Source organism: Lemur catta, chromosome 5 (genome assembly GCF_020740605.2).
Source record: "Lemur catta isolate mLemCat1 chromosome 5, mLemCat1.pri, whole genome shotgun sequence".
In the NCBI taxonomy this organism is placed as follows: domain Eukaryota; kingdom Metazoa; phylum Chordata; class Mammalia; order Primates; family Lemuridae; genus Lemur; species Lemur catta.
In genome coordinates, this window is record NC_059132.1 from 79,649,290 (window position 1) to 79,664,802 (window position 15,513).

The 15,513-nt window shown below is 33.3% G+C and overlaps 1 protein-coding gene across 3 annotated transcripts in view; it reads left to right on the forward strand.

Moving 5' to 3' along the window:
- RXFP1 (relaxin family peptide receptor 1) overlaps window positions 1-14,696 on the forward strand; it is an 88,770-nt gene extending 74,074 nt beyond the window's left edge. Inside the window, exons 12-18 of one of the 3 annotated variants that reach the window (XM_045550683.1) lie at window positions 535-606; window positions 5,194-5,265; window positions 6,153-6,224; window positions 9,052-9,281; window positions 10,931-11,341; window positions 12,079-12,297; window positions 13,900-14,696. In XM_045550683.1, coding sequence (XP_045406639.1) covers window positions 535-606; window positions 5,194-5,265; window positions 6,153-6,224; window positions 9,052-9,281; window positions 10,931-11,341; window positions 12,079-12,297; window positions 13,900-14,201 — 1,378 coding nt within the window. In that variant the 3' untranslated portion in view covers window positions 14,202-14,696. The remainder of the gene's footprint in view (window positions 1-534; window positions 607-5,193; window positions 5,266-6,152; window positions 6,225-9,051; window positions 9,282-10,930; window positions 11,342-12,078; window positions 12,298-13,899) is intronic. The other 2 variants (XM_045550685.1, XM_045550686.1) reach the window with 2 other exon arrangements.
- The last annotated feature ends 817 nt before the right edge of the window (window positions 14,697-15,513 follow it).

The following is a 15,513-nucleotide window of genomic DNA, read 5'->3' on the forward strand; positions in this document are numbered from 1 at the left end:
AACTAAGCTACAAGGTCATACCATGTTAGGCAGACCCTCTACATATGCATGAGAGGACACTCAAAAGTATCCTGCCCCAGGAGACTATGACATCCTGTGTATATCAGCTGTGAAAGAAACTTGCACTTGAAATAATACACTTCCATTTAATAGTCCCAAGCAAAAGAAACCCAAGCAAAAGAAAAAATTAAGATTCCAAATCATATTCCTCGTCTAATACAAAGAGAGAGAGAGAGAGAGAAGGAAGGGAAGAATGGGTACAACACATATATTAATTAGAATTAGAAAACTGGATCAATTAAAACCAGATCAAATACCATCAAGTATTTATCTCCAAAGGAGTGATAAAATGGGATAAAATATTTTTATATTTTCCCATTTTACTCCTTTTGTTAAAACTTTTATACTTCTGGTAATTAATATAACTCACCAGTTACATTGTTGAAAAGTTGTATAATGATTTCCTAATGAATTTCAGAACAATGAATAAAGTTTTAAGAAAATAATATGACATGTTTGCAATTATTTCTCTAGGGATTTAGGAAGTAATAAGATTGAAAATCTTCCACCGCATGTATTTAAGGATCTGAAGGAGCTGTCACAATTGTAAGACTGATATTAATTTTGCTACTCCATTTCTTTATTTTATTATTTTTTAAGTTGTGATAAAATACACATAACATAAAATTAGCCATTTTTAAGTGTACAGTTGAATGGCATTAACTATATTCACATTGTTATACAACCATCATCACCAGCCACCTCCGGAATTTTTTCATCTTGCAAAACTGAAACTCCGTAACCATTGAACACTAACTCCCCATTCACCCTTCCCTTTTGCCCCTGGCAATCACCATTCTACTTTGAGCCTCTATGAATTCAACTACTCTAGGTACCACATATAAAGGAAACAATAGGATATTTGTCTTTTTGTGACTGGCTTATTTCACTTAGCATAATGTCTTCGAGGTTCACCCATGGTGTAGCATAAGTCAGAATTTCCTTCCTTCTTAGGGCTGAATAATATTTCATTGTGTGTATATAATACATTATGTTTATCCATTCATCCATTAATGGACTCTTGGGTTGCTTTCATCTCTTGGATATTGTGAATAATGCTACTATGAACATAGGTATACAAATATCTGTCCAAGTCCCTGTTTTCTTTCAATTTGGGGGGTTATATAACCTCAGAAGAAGAATTGTTGGATCATACAGTACTGTAATTCTATTTTTATTTTATGTTTAATTGTGTTTTTCATAGGAGTTATACCATTTTACACTTCCACTAGCAATGCACACAGGTCCCAGTTTCTCCACATCCTCCCAACATTTGTTATTTTCTGGGTTTTTTTTTTAATAATATCCACCCTATGAATGTGAAATAGTATCACATTATGGTTTTGATTTGCGTTTCTCTAATGATTAGTGATATTGGGTACTATTTCATGTCCTTATTCGTCATTTGGATATCTTCTAGAGGAAAAATCTATTCAAGTCCTTTGTCCATTTTCTAATTTGATTGTTTGGTTTTATTGTAGTTGTTGAGTTGTAGGAGTTCTTTATATATTCTTGATATTAACCCCTTTTCAGATATATGATTTGGGACTATTTTATTCAATTGCATGGCTTGTCTTTCCAGTTGTTCTTTGATGCATAAAACTTTTTCATTTTGATTTAGTCCAGTTTTTCTATTTTTTCTTCTGTTGCTCATGGCTTTTGATGTCATATCAGAAATGGTACCAAATGTCATTGATGTCATGTCCTGAAGATTTTCCCCTATGATTTCTTCTAAGAGTTGCATAGTTTTAGCTTTTAAATTTAGGTATTTAGTCCATTTTGAGTTAATGTATGTACGTAGTATAAGGTAAAGGTCTAACTTCATTCTTCGGCATGTGGATGTCCAGTTTTCCCAACACAGTATGTTGAAAAGACTGTTCTTACCCCATTGAATGGCCTTGGAACCCTTGTTGAAAATCATTTGACCATATATGTGTGGGTTTATTCCAGCCTCTTTATTCTATTCTATTAGTCTATATGACTGTCTTTATACCAGTACCATACTGTCTGATTACTGTAGCTTTGTAGCAAGTTTTGAAACCAAATAGTGTAAGATCTCCATTGGACTCCCTTGGATTTCCATATGAATTTTAGGATGGATTTTATATTTCTGAATAAAATGTCAATAAGATTTTGATAGAGATTACCTTGAATCTGTGGAACATTTTTGGCAATATTGATGTCTTAACAATATTAAGTCTTCTGATCCATGAACACAGGATATCTTCCCTTTTGTTGGTGTTTAATTTCTTTCAGCAACATTCTGCAGTTTACAGGGTACATATCTTTCCCCTCCTTGGTTAAGTTTATTGAAATATTTTATTCTTTTGATGCTATTGTAAATGGAATTATTTTCCTAATTTCCTTTTTGGATTGTTCACTGTGTATAGAAACTCAACTGATGCTTGTGTGTTGATTTTGTATCCAGCAACTTTGCTGAATTTGTTTATTAGTTCTAACAGGATTATTTTTGTTGTTGTTAAATCTGTATGGTAGTGTACATATAAGACCACATCAACTGTAAACAGAGATAATTTTTCTTTTCTAATTTAGATGCCTTTTATTTCTTTTTCTTGACTAATTGCTCTGATTAGGACATCTAATACTATGTTTAATAGAAGTGATAAAAGAGGTACCCTTGTCTTGTTTTTGATCTTAGAGGAAATCTTTTGGTCTTTCACTATTGAGTATATTAATTGTAGATTCCATATATGTCCACATATGTCTTTTTTTTTTGAGACAGAGTCTCACTCCATCACCCCAGCTACAGTGCAGTGGCATCATCATTGCTCACTACAACTTCACACTCCTGGGTTCAACTGATCCTCCTGCCTCAGCCTCCCAGATAGCTGGGACTACAGGTGTGCATCTCCATGTCTGGCTAATTTTTTATATTTTTAGTAGAGACGGGGTTTTGCCCTTGCTCAGGCTTAGGTCCTTTTTTATGTGAAGTCGTTTTTTTCTATTTCTACTTTATTGAGTCCACTTCATTTCTTTCATACAATTCATTTTTCATTTCCATTCTTCCTCTCTTTCCTTCTTTCTTTAACAATGGCTCCCCCAGCAGTTCCCTTCATCCCCCACCTAATTAATAGTCTAATATTCAGCAAATTTTTTGAAAGAGAACTTTTTTTGAAAAGTTTCATTTAATCAATGATTCTTGTTTCAAAGTGTTGTTTTACAAAGATTCTGAAGTTCTCTCTCTTTAAATTTATCTTTAAATTCCCTTTAAAGAGGCGCACGCCTATAATCCCAGTGACTTGGGAGGCTGAGGCAGGAGGATCCATCGAGCCCAGGAGTTCGAATCATGCTGGGGCAACATAGCAAGACCCCCATCTCTTAAAAAAGAAATAAATAAATTCATTTAAAGTCTACTTTTCATTTCATGTTTCACAAAACACTAGTACAACGTGTCACTCTTCAACATAAGATTCATTGTCAAAGGTATGTAGCATGATTTCATTAATTCAACTTTTGACTTACTTAATGAGATTATTTTACTTCATCTTATTTAAACCACTTCTGATCCTAGGCAAAATGTGAAATAGGTATGGCTCTTTCTGGGTACCCTTCCACTTCTCTGGTGGGAGTCCTTTATTACCAGCTCTACCTCCATAGACATGTTGTATTAGCTCTCACTCTATCACTGTCACAATCATGGAGTACTTACTACCATCCAGGCGTTGTTCTATGTGTTGTATCTCACTAATTCACTTAAATATACAATCAACCTTATGAGCCAAGTGCTGTTACTATACTTTTTATTTGACAAACAAAAAGTTGTATATATATTTATCATGTACAACATGATGTTTGAAATATATATATACATTGTGGAATGGCTAAATTGAGCTAATAATATAGGCATTACCTCGTATACTTACCCTTTTTTGTGGTCAGAACATTTAAAATCTACTCTCTTGGCAATTTTCAAGAGTATAATACATTGTTATTAGCTATAGTCATCACATTGTACCATAGATTTCTTAAACTTATTCCCCCTTTCTAACTGAAATTTTGCACATTTTGACAAACATATCCCAATTCCTGCCTCGCTGCCCCTGGTAACCACCATTCTACTCTCTCCTTCTATGAGTTCAACTTTTTTAGATTCCACATATAAATGAGATCATATAGTTAGTATTTGTCTTTCTGTGCCTGACTTATTTTACTTAACATAATGTCCTCCAGGTTCATCCATGTTGTTGCAAATGACAGAATTTCCTTCTTTTTCAAGGCTGAATAGTATTTCATTGTGTATATATACATTTTCTTTATCCATTCATCCTTTGATGGACACTTGGTTTGATTCCATACCTTGCCTATTATGAATAATGCTGCAGTGAACAGCAGCAGATATATCTTCAACATACTGATTTCATTTCCTTTGGATATATACCAAGTAGTGGGACTGCTGAATGATGTGATGGTTCTGTTTTAATTTTTTGAGGAACCTCCATACTATTTTACATAATGGATGTGCTAATTTACATTCCCACCAACAGTGTGCAAAGGTAACCTTTTCCTCACATCCTCACCAGCATTTATCTTTCATCTTTTTGATAAAAGCCACCCTAAAAGGTGTGAGATGATATTTCTTTGTGGTTTTAATTTGCATTTCTCTGATGATTAGTGATGCTGAGCATTTTTTCATATTCCTGTTGGCCATTTGCATGTCTTCTCTTGAGAAATGTCTATTCAGGCCCTTTGCCTATTTTTAACCAGGTTATTTGTTTTCTTACTGAGTTGTTTGAGTTTCTTATACATTTTGGATGTTAATCCCTTATCAGATATTTGGTTTGCAAATATTTTCCACCACTCCATAGGTTGTCTCTTCACTCTGCTGATTGTTTCCTTAAAGTGGCTTTTTAGTTTGATGCAATTGGATTTGTCTATTTCACTCTTGTTGCCTATATTTTGGGGGCCATATTTAAAAAATCATTGCCCAAACCCATGTCATGAAGCTTTTCCCGTTTTCTTCTTCTACTAGTTTTATAGTTCTACAGTTTAAGCCTTTAATCCATTTTAAGTTGTACTATATGTTTTTTAATATTTAAAAGTAACACAAAATCAACAGATATTACTCAAGTAATTTTCAGAAATGACTTTTTGCTGCTTTTTTTTAAAAAACAGGAATCTTTCCTATAACCCAATCCAGAAAATTGAAGCAAACCAATTTGATTATCTTGTCACACTCAAGTCTCTGTAAGTATTCACATATGGCAATAGTTTTATCATTAAATTGTTATTGAAATACTAGTTATGTATATTTTTATAGAATCTTTCAAATCATAAGCTTTATTTCCAGGATATAAAGCTATATATTTCCAGGAGTTAAGTGCCACAAAAACAAATAATATGAGTGCTTGCTGGGCTATAACAGACAGCTATTATATTGCCTTACATATTTATAAAGTAAAAATTAAATAATGATAAATCATTTTATATTTTTCTATTAGACACCAGGAGCTTATATTGAATTATTTGCTTTGACCCTCTAAATGCATGTGTGCATATTCATTACTCCATTAGCACTGGGCATTTAAGAATTTGTTACAGGCATCTTTACCCCAATATGAAATATTCTAGATTATATAAATCATTACTTACACCACGAAATAAAAAGACAAAAATTCTGTTAAGGTCTATGAATTGCCTTAAAAAGACAAGCTTCAGTTTATTTAAGTGTTCCCTCAGTAAAATGACATTTCATTAGAAAAAAAATGTATTACTTAGAAATTATTAGAAAAATTTCAAAGATATAAAACTCTTCTGCTATTATAATATTGTCCAAAGAATAATGCTTGTTCACTTATTCCACAAATATTTATTGAGTATCTAGTACACACAAAGCATTGTGCCATGATCTGTGAGGATCCAAAAAACGTCAAATAGGGAAGATAATATGTATATAAATAACACAATCAAAAAGAGGAGGAGTTAGGGAAGTGTCTAGGGTGGGCTATGAATATTTCATTCAGAATAACTGTTAACAAAAAACACTTTATTAAATTGTCCTTCACAAAAATTCACTTTATTATACTATGTATAACACATATTCTTTTGATTGATTATTAATTTGGTATTTTTAGCAGCCTAGAAGGAATTGAAATTTCAAATATCCAGCAAAGGATGTTTAGACCTCTTATGAATCTCTCTCACATGTAAGTAGATGGGTTTTTTGTTCTTCACCTTGATTTTAATCTTTATGTTTTCACACATGTTGTGATAATACATCCATACCCAATGCATCAATCAATAGTATTTCCTACTAATTTGACTGCTATGGACTGAATTTTTGTGTTTCCCCAAAATTCATACATTGAAATCCTAACTGGAGTGGTATTAGGAGGTTAGGCCTTTGGGAGGTGATTAGGTGATGAGGGCAGAGCCTTCATGAATGGGATTAGTGCCCTAGGAAGCAGGCCTTCCCCAGACACTGATTATTCTGGCACCTTGATCATGGACTTCTCAGCATCTGTGAGAAATAAGTGTTTGTTGTTCAAGCCCCTCAGTCCATGGTATTTTTGTTATAGCAGCCCAAACAGACTAAGACATGTCTAAACAATAATCAACTCTTAAAACTTTGATATTGGATAGGGTGATTTTTGGATTTCCATAGTATGGTAGAATCTCAGAGGAGATTTCTTGAATATCAGGAAACATGAGTATGGGAAGAACCCATTCAGTCTAGATGTTCTCAGCTCTGGGTACTATCCACAGATATAGATGTTTACCCAATGAGCCAGTAATTTGTATACATGTGGTACAAGTGCTATCTGATGAAGAAGCAGGAATTTATATAATGTAAAATAATTATAAATACATAATTGCTGTAAATAAAGGAAGGTAAGAAGAAATCCTCCCCCCCATGAAAATTGCCTCCAATGTCAGGGCATAATTGGAGTAAGCGTGCACAGATGAAATGGTAAATGTTGAAAAATCTTTTATTCAAATAGTGTGTTTAGTTGTACTTTTGAATACATCTTTTACTTAGAAACATTTTTTACCTGAATACAATAGTATAGCAGGTATTAGAATGGTCCATGCCATGGTAATTAATTTCCAATAATTTAGAAAGTGTCTTGTTAGCCATTATCAACGCTATAATCTTCCGTATATTTTAAGTCTAACACAGGACGCTGGTTTTGTTTTCTGTAATTCCTCAGAGAGAATGCATATAAAAGATTGCTTGCTTGTATGCATAAAACAATCTGACTAAATTAGGCAAAAGAGAATTTATTGGGAGAAAATGATACGGCTCACAAAATTTAAGAATCAACTAAAGGAACAGACTTGAAATGGTCAGAAACCGTGGCAGCAAGAGTTAAACAGCAGTCTTACCCATGTACTGCTGGAGTTATTCACCCAACTCTCATTCAGTAAGATCCAGAGTTCCAGGAGAGACGGTCTAATTGGTCTTCTGAGAGCACTTACCTACAGTGGACTAAGGGAGAGCCTCCACTGAAGGTCCCACCATGACTTCTCACAGAGTGAAGAAGTGATTCCCTCAAAGGAAATCACGATACTATTACCAGAAGGGTGACTGGATGCCAGGCAGCCAAACCAGCAAAGAAATATCTCTTATAATTCTGTTGATAAAAGCAAAACTTCAGCCTGAGACACATAAAGTGAAATAGCAATCAACACTCTTTCCTTCCTCATGCTCTGCCCTCCTCTTCTTAATAGTTCCCAGAGAAAATGGATATATAACAGGATGGAAATATCAACACGTGACCTTGAATTTGACAGGACAAGTTGTAATCATCAAGTTTCTATCTTTTATTACTGTACTTCTTTATACTATAAAGATCATTTATATTTTTTGCCAGAACATATGGCTTTGGAGGCAAATAGATCTCATTTGAATCTCAATTTTTTCATTTTCTAGAAAATTTCCTGGCAAGTAATTTGCCTCCACTAAAAATTCATCTCCTATGGTAATGCTAATATACCTTCCTCATGGAGTTCATTTGAGAATTTATTCCTGATATCTAGAAAATGCTCAATAAATGCTATTGGTGTTGGTGGTGACATAGTAGTAATTATTTATTAATATTATCGGGGTGATATCTTTATCAATAAGAGAGGGCTCTCTGTTGATGAAAGAATTCACTCAGCAAATATTTACTGTACCCTTTATTATGTATCAAAATCTAGTAGGCATGTTAGCAAGTAGTCACAAATAACAATGTAACCGCTATAACAGAAAAGTCCTAACAGCACAGAGGAGAAAACATTTAACTCTTCTCCTGAGGGTTCAAAGTCAAGAAAAGTTGCGGCACCAATAGGAGTTATGTAACGTGCATTTACATTGGCTAGACTTTGAAAATCCAGTGAAAGTTTCTCTGGGCCGGGTGTGGTGGCTCACACCTGTAATCCTAGCTCTCTGGGAGGCCAGGGAGGGAGGATCACTTGAGCTCAGGAGTTCAAGACCAGCCAGAGCAAGAGCGAGACCCCGTCTCTACTAAAAATAGAAAGAAATTAGCCAAACAACTAAAAATAGAAAAAATTAGCTGGGCATGGTGGCGCATGCCTGTAGTCCCAGCTACCTGCGAGGCTGAGGCAGGAGGATCGCTTGAGCCCAGGAGTTTGAGGTTGCTGTGAACTAGGCTGACGCCACAGCACTCTAGCCCAGGCAAGAGAGTGAGACTCTGTCTCAAAAAAAATAAATAAAAAAAAAAAAAGTTTGTCTGGATAGGTTCATTTTGTTGATCACATGCTAACAGTTTGTATTCTGATACATGTCTAACACTTGTGTATTCATTATGCCTATTTGTTATTTTCACCCAGACATTCTTTTACAGTGCAATCAAGTTAATGAGAATTAAATTGATATTTAAAGTTTCAGAATTCCTATTGTTTTACATTCCTCTGAGTCTCCTATTAAAGCATTTTCTTTCTACAGAGATAATGTAGACAACCAATATTAATGTATGGTGACACTGAATTAAATTTAAAATCTTATTTTATCTTCTCTTTGTACACCAGATATTTTAAGAAATTTCAGTATTGTGGATATGCACCACACGTTCGCAGCTGTAAACCAAACACGGATGGAATTTCATCTCTGGAGAATCTCTTGGCAAGCATCATTCAGAGAGTATTTGTGTGGGTTGTATCTGCAGTTACCTGCTTTGGAAACATTTTTGTCATTTGTATGCGACCTTATATCAGGTCTGAGAACAAGCTGCATGCCATGTCAATCATTTCTCTCTGCTGTGAGTATTTCCTGGTTAAAGAGAAATTATAGTTTTGAAATACAAAAAAAAGCAGTGCTATTAGAAAATAAATTCTGTGAGTGGTAGAACTATGGGATTTAAAATTTTTCTCCTTTTCGCTTGTATGTTGTTTTTATATTTTCTATGATGAAAATAGAACTACTTTAGCAATAAGAAAGAAATAATTTTTTAAAACAAGAAAATTCTATTACATTACACAGATTAATGAAGCTCTCATTCATTAGTTTACTCTCATATAGTGGCTCTGAAGGCACAATATTTTGTTAAAGCATCTAAAATCTTTTACTACAAATAAAATTGCAAACTTCTATGGTCACATTTTTACATGCAGAGCTGTATTTACTTTTTTATTTGCATGTCCAGTTCATAGATATTGACTTAATAGCTAGTTGTTTTTCTGGTTTCTAAGACACTGGAATCTTTTCCACTCATAACCTGAAATACGTAAATAAGAAAATGCTTTCAGATAGTATTAATTAATTTTTAAAAAGTTGTTGAAATGTGATTGCAAAGTATTATGTTAAATAGGGGCTACAAAAGAAATAAGCAAGAAACCAGTCTTCAGGATGCTTGTAGTCTGGGTCAAGTGGCCTAGAATTCTATACTGCCTCAAACAAGTGAGCATCAATCCACTCTATATTCCACTTTTTTATGTATGCTGTCTCATATACTACCCTCACCCTTTTCAAAGTCTGTCTAATTTTTTTTCCCACTGCAAGTTACAAAATAAATAGAACTCATAAATTGTATTGTTAGTTACAAAATTTTGGGTAAATTCAATTTCCCTGGTGAAGGCTAGAATATAACTTCAGGGTTAAAGTATTAGGGTCAACCTTATAGTTCATACAGTGATTTTAGGGACTTGGTGTGGAATACTTGCACACTCAAAAAAAACCTCACCTCATTTCTGATATGTAATGTTAGTTTAAAAAGCAAATATGCGAAGTAAGGTATCACATTGAGAGCTAATGTGATACCTTTTTAGGAGAGCCTAAAAAGAGATGGAGAAAGATGTAAAAATAGAAAGAGAGAAGCAGACAAAACAATTTTGCTTAGACCAGCTCTGGTGAGTCATTTAAGCCCCTCAAAATTGTACTGACTGCAAAGCAGTTCATAATTATTCATATCTTCTAAATTATAGGCTTCAAAATTCATAGTCATTACTGTATCACAGGAACTTCTGAATTACTTTCTCTGAGATTTTGGGTGATGTTCTTAGCTTATTGAGCTGGAACAATCTCAGTGGAGGCACTGAACCAAATAGTGGGATCCTCATCTAGGTCTCTAATTGAATGCTCAACATAATTGCATTTTATTCACTTATTTAATACTTTTTGGGAATGGGTCTAGAGTGGAGAACAAAATAGACAATATCTCCACACTTTGAGACTTGCATTTTAAAGGAAAACAAAGAAATAATTTCACAGTTAACTGTAGAGAGTGCTGTGAGAGCAGAGTTGATGAATAGGTCCTCATCCATAAATACATTCTTAGGAGAATAAAAATTACCTCTTCCCAAGGTAGAAAAAACTTGGCTATTTTTTCCTAATACTAAAAATATTGTTTATTGATAATTCCATTATACCTATTTATTTTTCTAAATTTGTGAAACTTTCTGACCCCCCTAGGTGCCGACTGCCTAATGGGAATATATTTATTTGTGATTGGAGCCTTTGACCTAAAATTTCGCGGAGAATACAATAAGCACGCACAGCTGTGGATGGAGAGTATTCATTGTCAGCTCGTGGGGTCTTTGGCCATTCTGTCCACAGAAGTATCAGTTTTACTTCTAACATTTCTGACATTGGAAAAATACATCTGCATTGTGTATCCTTTTAGATGTTTGAGACCTGGAAAATGCAGAACAATTACAGTTCTGATTCTCATTTGGATTACTGGGTTTATAGTGGCTTTCATTCCGCTGAGTAATAAAGAATTTTTCAGAAACTACTATGGCACCAATGGAGTATGTTTCCCTCTTCATTCAGAAGTTACAGAAAGTATTGGAGCCCAGATTTATTCAGTGGCAATTTTTCTTGGTAAGAAACTCTATAGTACAAGCCCTTTCATTCAAATGCTGGAATAACTCACAATATGAAACTCATTATGCCTTCTCATGCTCAGAAATTGTTATTTCAGATCTTCTAATCAGTTCTTCTTAGTAAGGGTAGGGGTGAATTCTATCAGAATCCCCAAAAGAGATTTTTCCCTAAAATTATACCTTTATCATATAAATTCCAACCCAACACAGCCTAATCAAAAGCACTAACCACTTGTATTTCATGTATTCACCCTAAAAATACTAAGCAAAATATAAATTGGCTCTTTGCCTTTATAATATAGACATCATGATATTTATTATCTTTTCAAATTCTTGTGTGTAGCCACACACATCTTTAGCTTAAGAGTATACATACAACTGTTCCAAACCAGCAATGTAAAAACATTCTCAAAGCACAGTGCAAAGTAATTCCATTTTGAAAAAAACAAAACCACTAATACTAGAAAGTTTAAAGCCCCAAATATTTATTGAATTACTATCATTTAATTTTAATATGCCATTTTAAAATTAAGCATTTCATCATTCTTCATTCAACAATACTTCAACTCAAAAAAATTCATTATTTTTGTGCACCTTAGTAATTCTTTATGAAGAACAAAAAATGCATGCTATGTTCTTTGTATCTTTAATAATGGTACCTAAGGATATGTTTTATTTATATGTTTTGAAACAAATGTTCATATACACTAATAATATTCCTTGTGTTCTAAATAGGTATTAACTTGGCGGCATTTATCATCATAGTTTTTTCTTATGGAAGCATGTTTTACAGTGTTCATAAAAGCACCATAAGAGCAACTGAAATACCAAATCAAGTTAAAAAAGAAATGATACTTGCCAAACGTTTTTTCTTTATTGTATTTACTGATGCATTATGCTGGATACCCATTTTTGTGCTAAAATTTCTTTCACTGCTTCAAGTAGAAATACCAGGTACAATTTTTTTTCCATAAAGAAATAATAAATCTATTTGTGCAGTGTTCTTCTAAGAAAGACAATTAAGATCCTCAACATTAACCAATTTCAAGAATTATATGTCAGGGTTATATGTACTTTAGGCTCTGCTCATCAATAATGTTTAGTGGGAAGAAACTGTTTCATTTTTTCCATAAATGCCTAATGACACAATTATTATTAGAACAAAAGAATAACGAATGACCGAAACAAATTACCCAGTGTTGAAATTCTGATAATCACATGTTTAAGATGACCAGAAAGGAAAAGAGGCCAAAACAATTATAATTACTTCATTTTTTTAAGAATTTAAACATTTTTCTTCCTGAAATACAAGCAATTTAGAGAACATTATCCCAGAGTATGAGAGAGAAATAGAAACAAACACTTTTGGTATTAAAAATAATGTGCATCACATTCATTAGAGTGACCATTATTTGAAGGGGAAAAAGAAAATAAGTTTTGGTGAAGATTTGGAGAAAGTGGGACCCTTATACACTGCTGGTAGGGAGGTAAGATGGTACAGCTGTTGTGGAAAACAATATGGCAGTTCCTCAAAGAATTAGACATAGAATTACCATACAATTTGACAATACACCTTCTGGAAAAATAGCCAAAAGAATTGAAAGCAGGGCCTCAAGCAGATATTTGTACTCTTACATTCATAGCAGCATTATTGACAATGTCTAAAAGGTAGAAGTGACACAAGTGTCCACAGATGGATAAATGCATAAATAAAATACATTATATACACACAATGAATAATATTATTCAGCTTCATAAAGGAAGGAAATTCTGACAAATGCTACAATATAGGTGAACCTTGAAAATACGATTCTAAGTTAAATAAGCCAGACTTAAAAACATCCTGTTAATTTTATATGTAGTGCAGTATATATATTCACATCTTTAAAATTTATACATACACAATTTTAATTTTGGTCTATCCCATGGATGATCATGATAGTATCTTACATTTTATGAATAACAAAAAGAGTAATGATAACATCATTTAAATTATAATAAAAACTTGAGTACTGGGTAGTTGCATATATACTAGGGTGATTTTTAAGGTAGGTTTAGCCAAAGATGTTTTTGCTGAAATAAATATCTGGTCAAAAGCCCAAAAATGCCTATCTATTTTTAAAATCAAACAGCAGAAATCTATTAAAGGTAATTCTACATATTCTGAGAAATACTATATGTACTATCTAGTAATTATAACATTTGAAAAGCTATAATTTAAATACTTTACAATATTATTTTTCCCAAAATGCAATCATAACAATGTGCAATCACTTTATGGAAATATTTCTACCTAATGGAATACTCTTGTTGACGTATTCAAGAAAAACTCATTAGCAAAGAACCCTGTTCTTTTGCAGCACCAGCACTCCCCACACACTGGCACTCTGGAAAAACATGCTAGAAACACATATAGACTTGGTATTGAATTATGTGACATAAAAGGAAAAAAATTATGACTCAAAAGGGAGTTGGGGTGGAAGAAACAAGGAAAGTAGCTTTCTTTACCTTGTAGACATCTATAAACACTAAAACTACTTCATTTTTATCTTCCAGGTACCATAACCTCTTGGGTAGTGATTTTTATTCTTCCTATCAACAGTGCTTTGAACCCAATTCTCTATACTCTGACCACAAGACCATTCAAAGAAATGATCCACCAGCTTTGGTATAACTACAGACAAAGAAGATCTATTCACAGCAAAGGAAGTCAGAAAACATATGCTCCATCATTCATCTGGGTAGAAATGTGGCCACTGCAGGAGATGTCACCTGCATTAATGAAGCCGGCTGTTTTCACAGACCCTTGTGAAATGTCTCTAATTTCTCAATCAACTAGACTTAATTCCTACTCATAACTGATTCTGAAACCCATTTCTTCACAGAGTATGTACTGTGGGGTACTTTAAGAGAGATTTACTGGTATGAAATGAATACCATGATATTAATAATTTATAATAATGGCTAAGATAAATTAGCTTACAAGGAAATGGGGAAAAATAAAAGTTACTAATGCTCATATGAAAGGAAGTAATTATATTGATAATGTGTATATATTAGTGCATATTTTGCATAGGAAATTAAGAGAAGTCTACTTCAGAGAGATTCATTCTTCTAACATGTGTTTATAGAATACCCACTCTGCACATAGCACAGTGGTAAATTCCTGGAAGTAGACTGTACAGAACCTTTTTAATCTGTAGATTGTGTTTAATTACAAAAGACTATACAAAATCCATCTGCAGCTCCTAGTTTAAACTAGAGCTTTGTCTGTCATGCATATTAGCAAACATAAGAATCATAGGCACTTTTAAATACAAGTTTAAGAAAATGTCTGATTGCTTGCAAAATATAGATATTCTGTTTTAAGAATCCATCTTATCTCTCTTTAAGTCTCCATACACTTGAGAGGCAATATAACATTTATGACTATGAAAACAAGATGCTTTGCTATAAACTCAAAAATAATATTTCTTTGTTACCTCCTGCTCAACTTTCTTTTTGCTTTAAATGAGCATCCTCATTTGGGATTGGAATAGGAGAGTAGGAGTATGGCAAAGAAATGAATCGGAAAAGCCAGAATGAGGAAAAACATTTTGATGAATGAAACAGAATTGAGAATCAAAATATAAATTCTCATGTATTCAGTTAATTGTTTTTCAACAAGGGTGCCAAGACAACCAAATGAATAAAGAAGAGTCTTTTCAACAAAAAATGCTGGGACAATTGGATATTCACATGCAAAAGAATAAAGTTGGACTCCTACTTCATGCCATATACAAAAATTAAAATGAGTTAACAACCCAAGGATAAACGCTAAAACTGTAAAACTCTTAGAAGAAAACGGGTAAATCTTCAAGACCTAGGATTTGGCAATGGATTCTTGGATATGGCAACAAAAGCATGAGGAACAAAAGAAAAAAAATAGATAAATTAGACTTCCACGAAATTAAAAACATTTGTGCATCAAAGGACATTATCAAGAAAGTGAGAAAGACAACCTAGAAAAACGGAAGAAAATATTTCCAGATCATATATTGGAGAAATGCTTAATATCCAAAATATATAAAAAACTCTTATGACCCAACAACAACAACAAAATAATAAAAAAATGGGCAAAGGACTTGAATTGACATTTCTTCAGAGAAGATATACAAATAGCCTATAAGC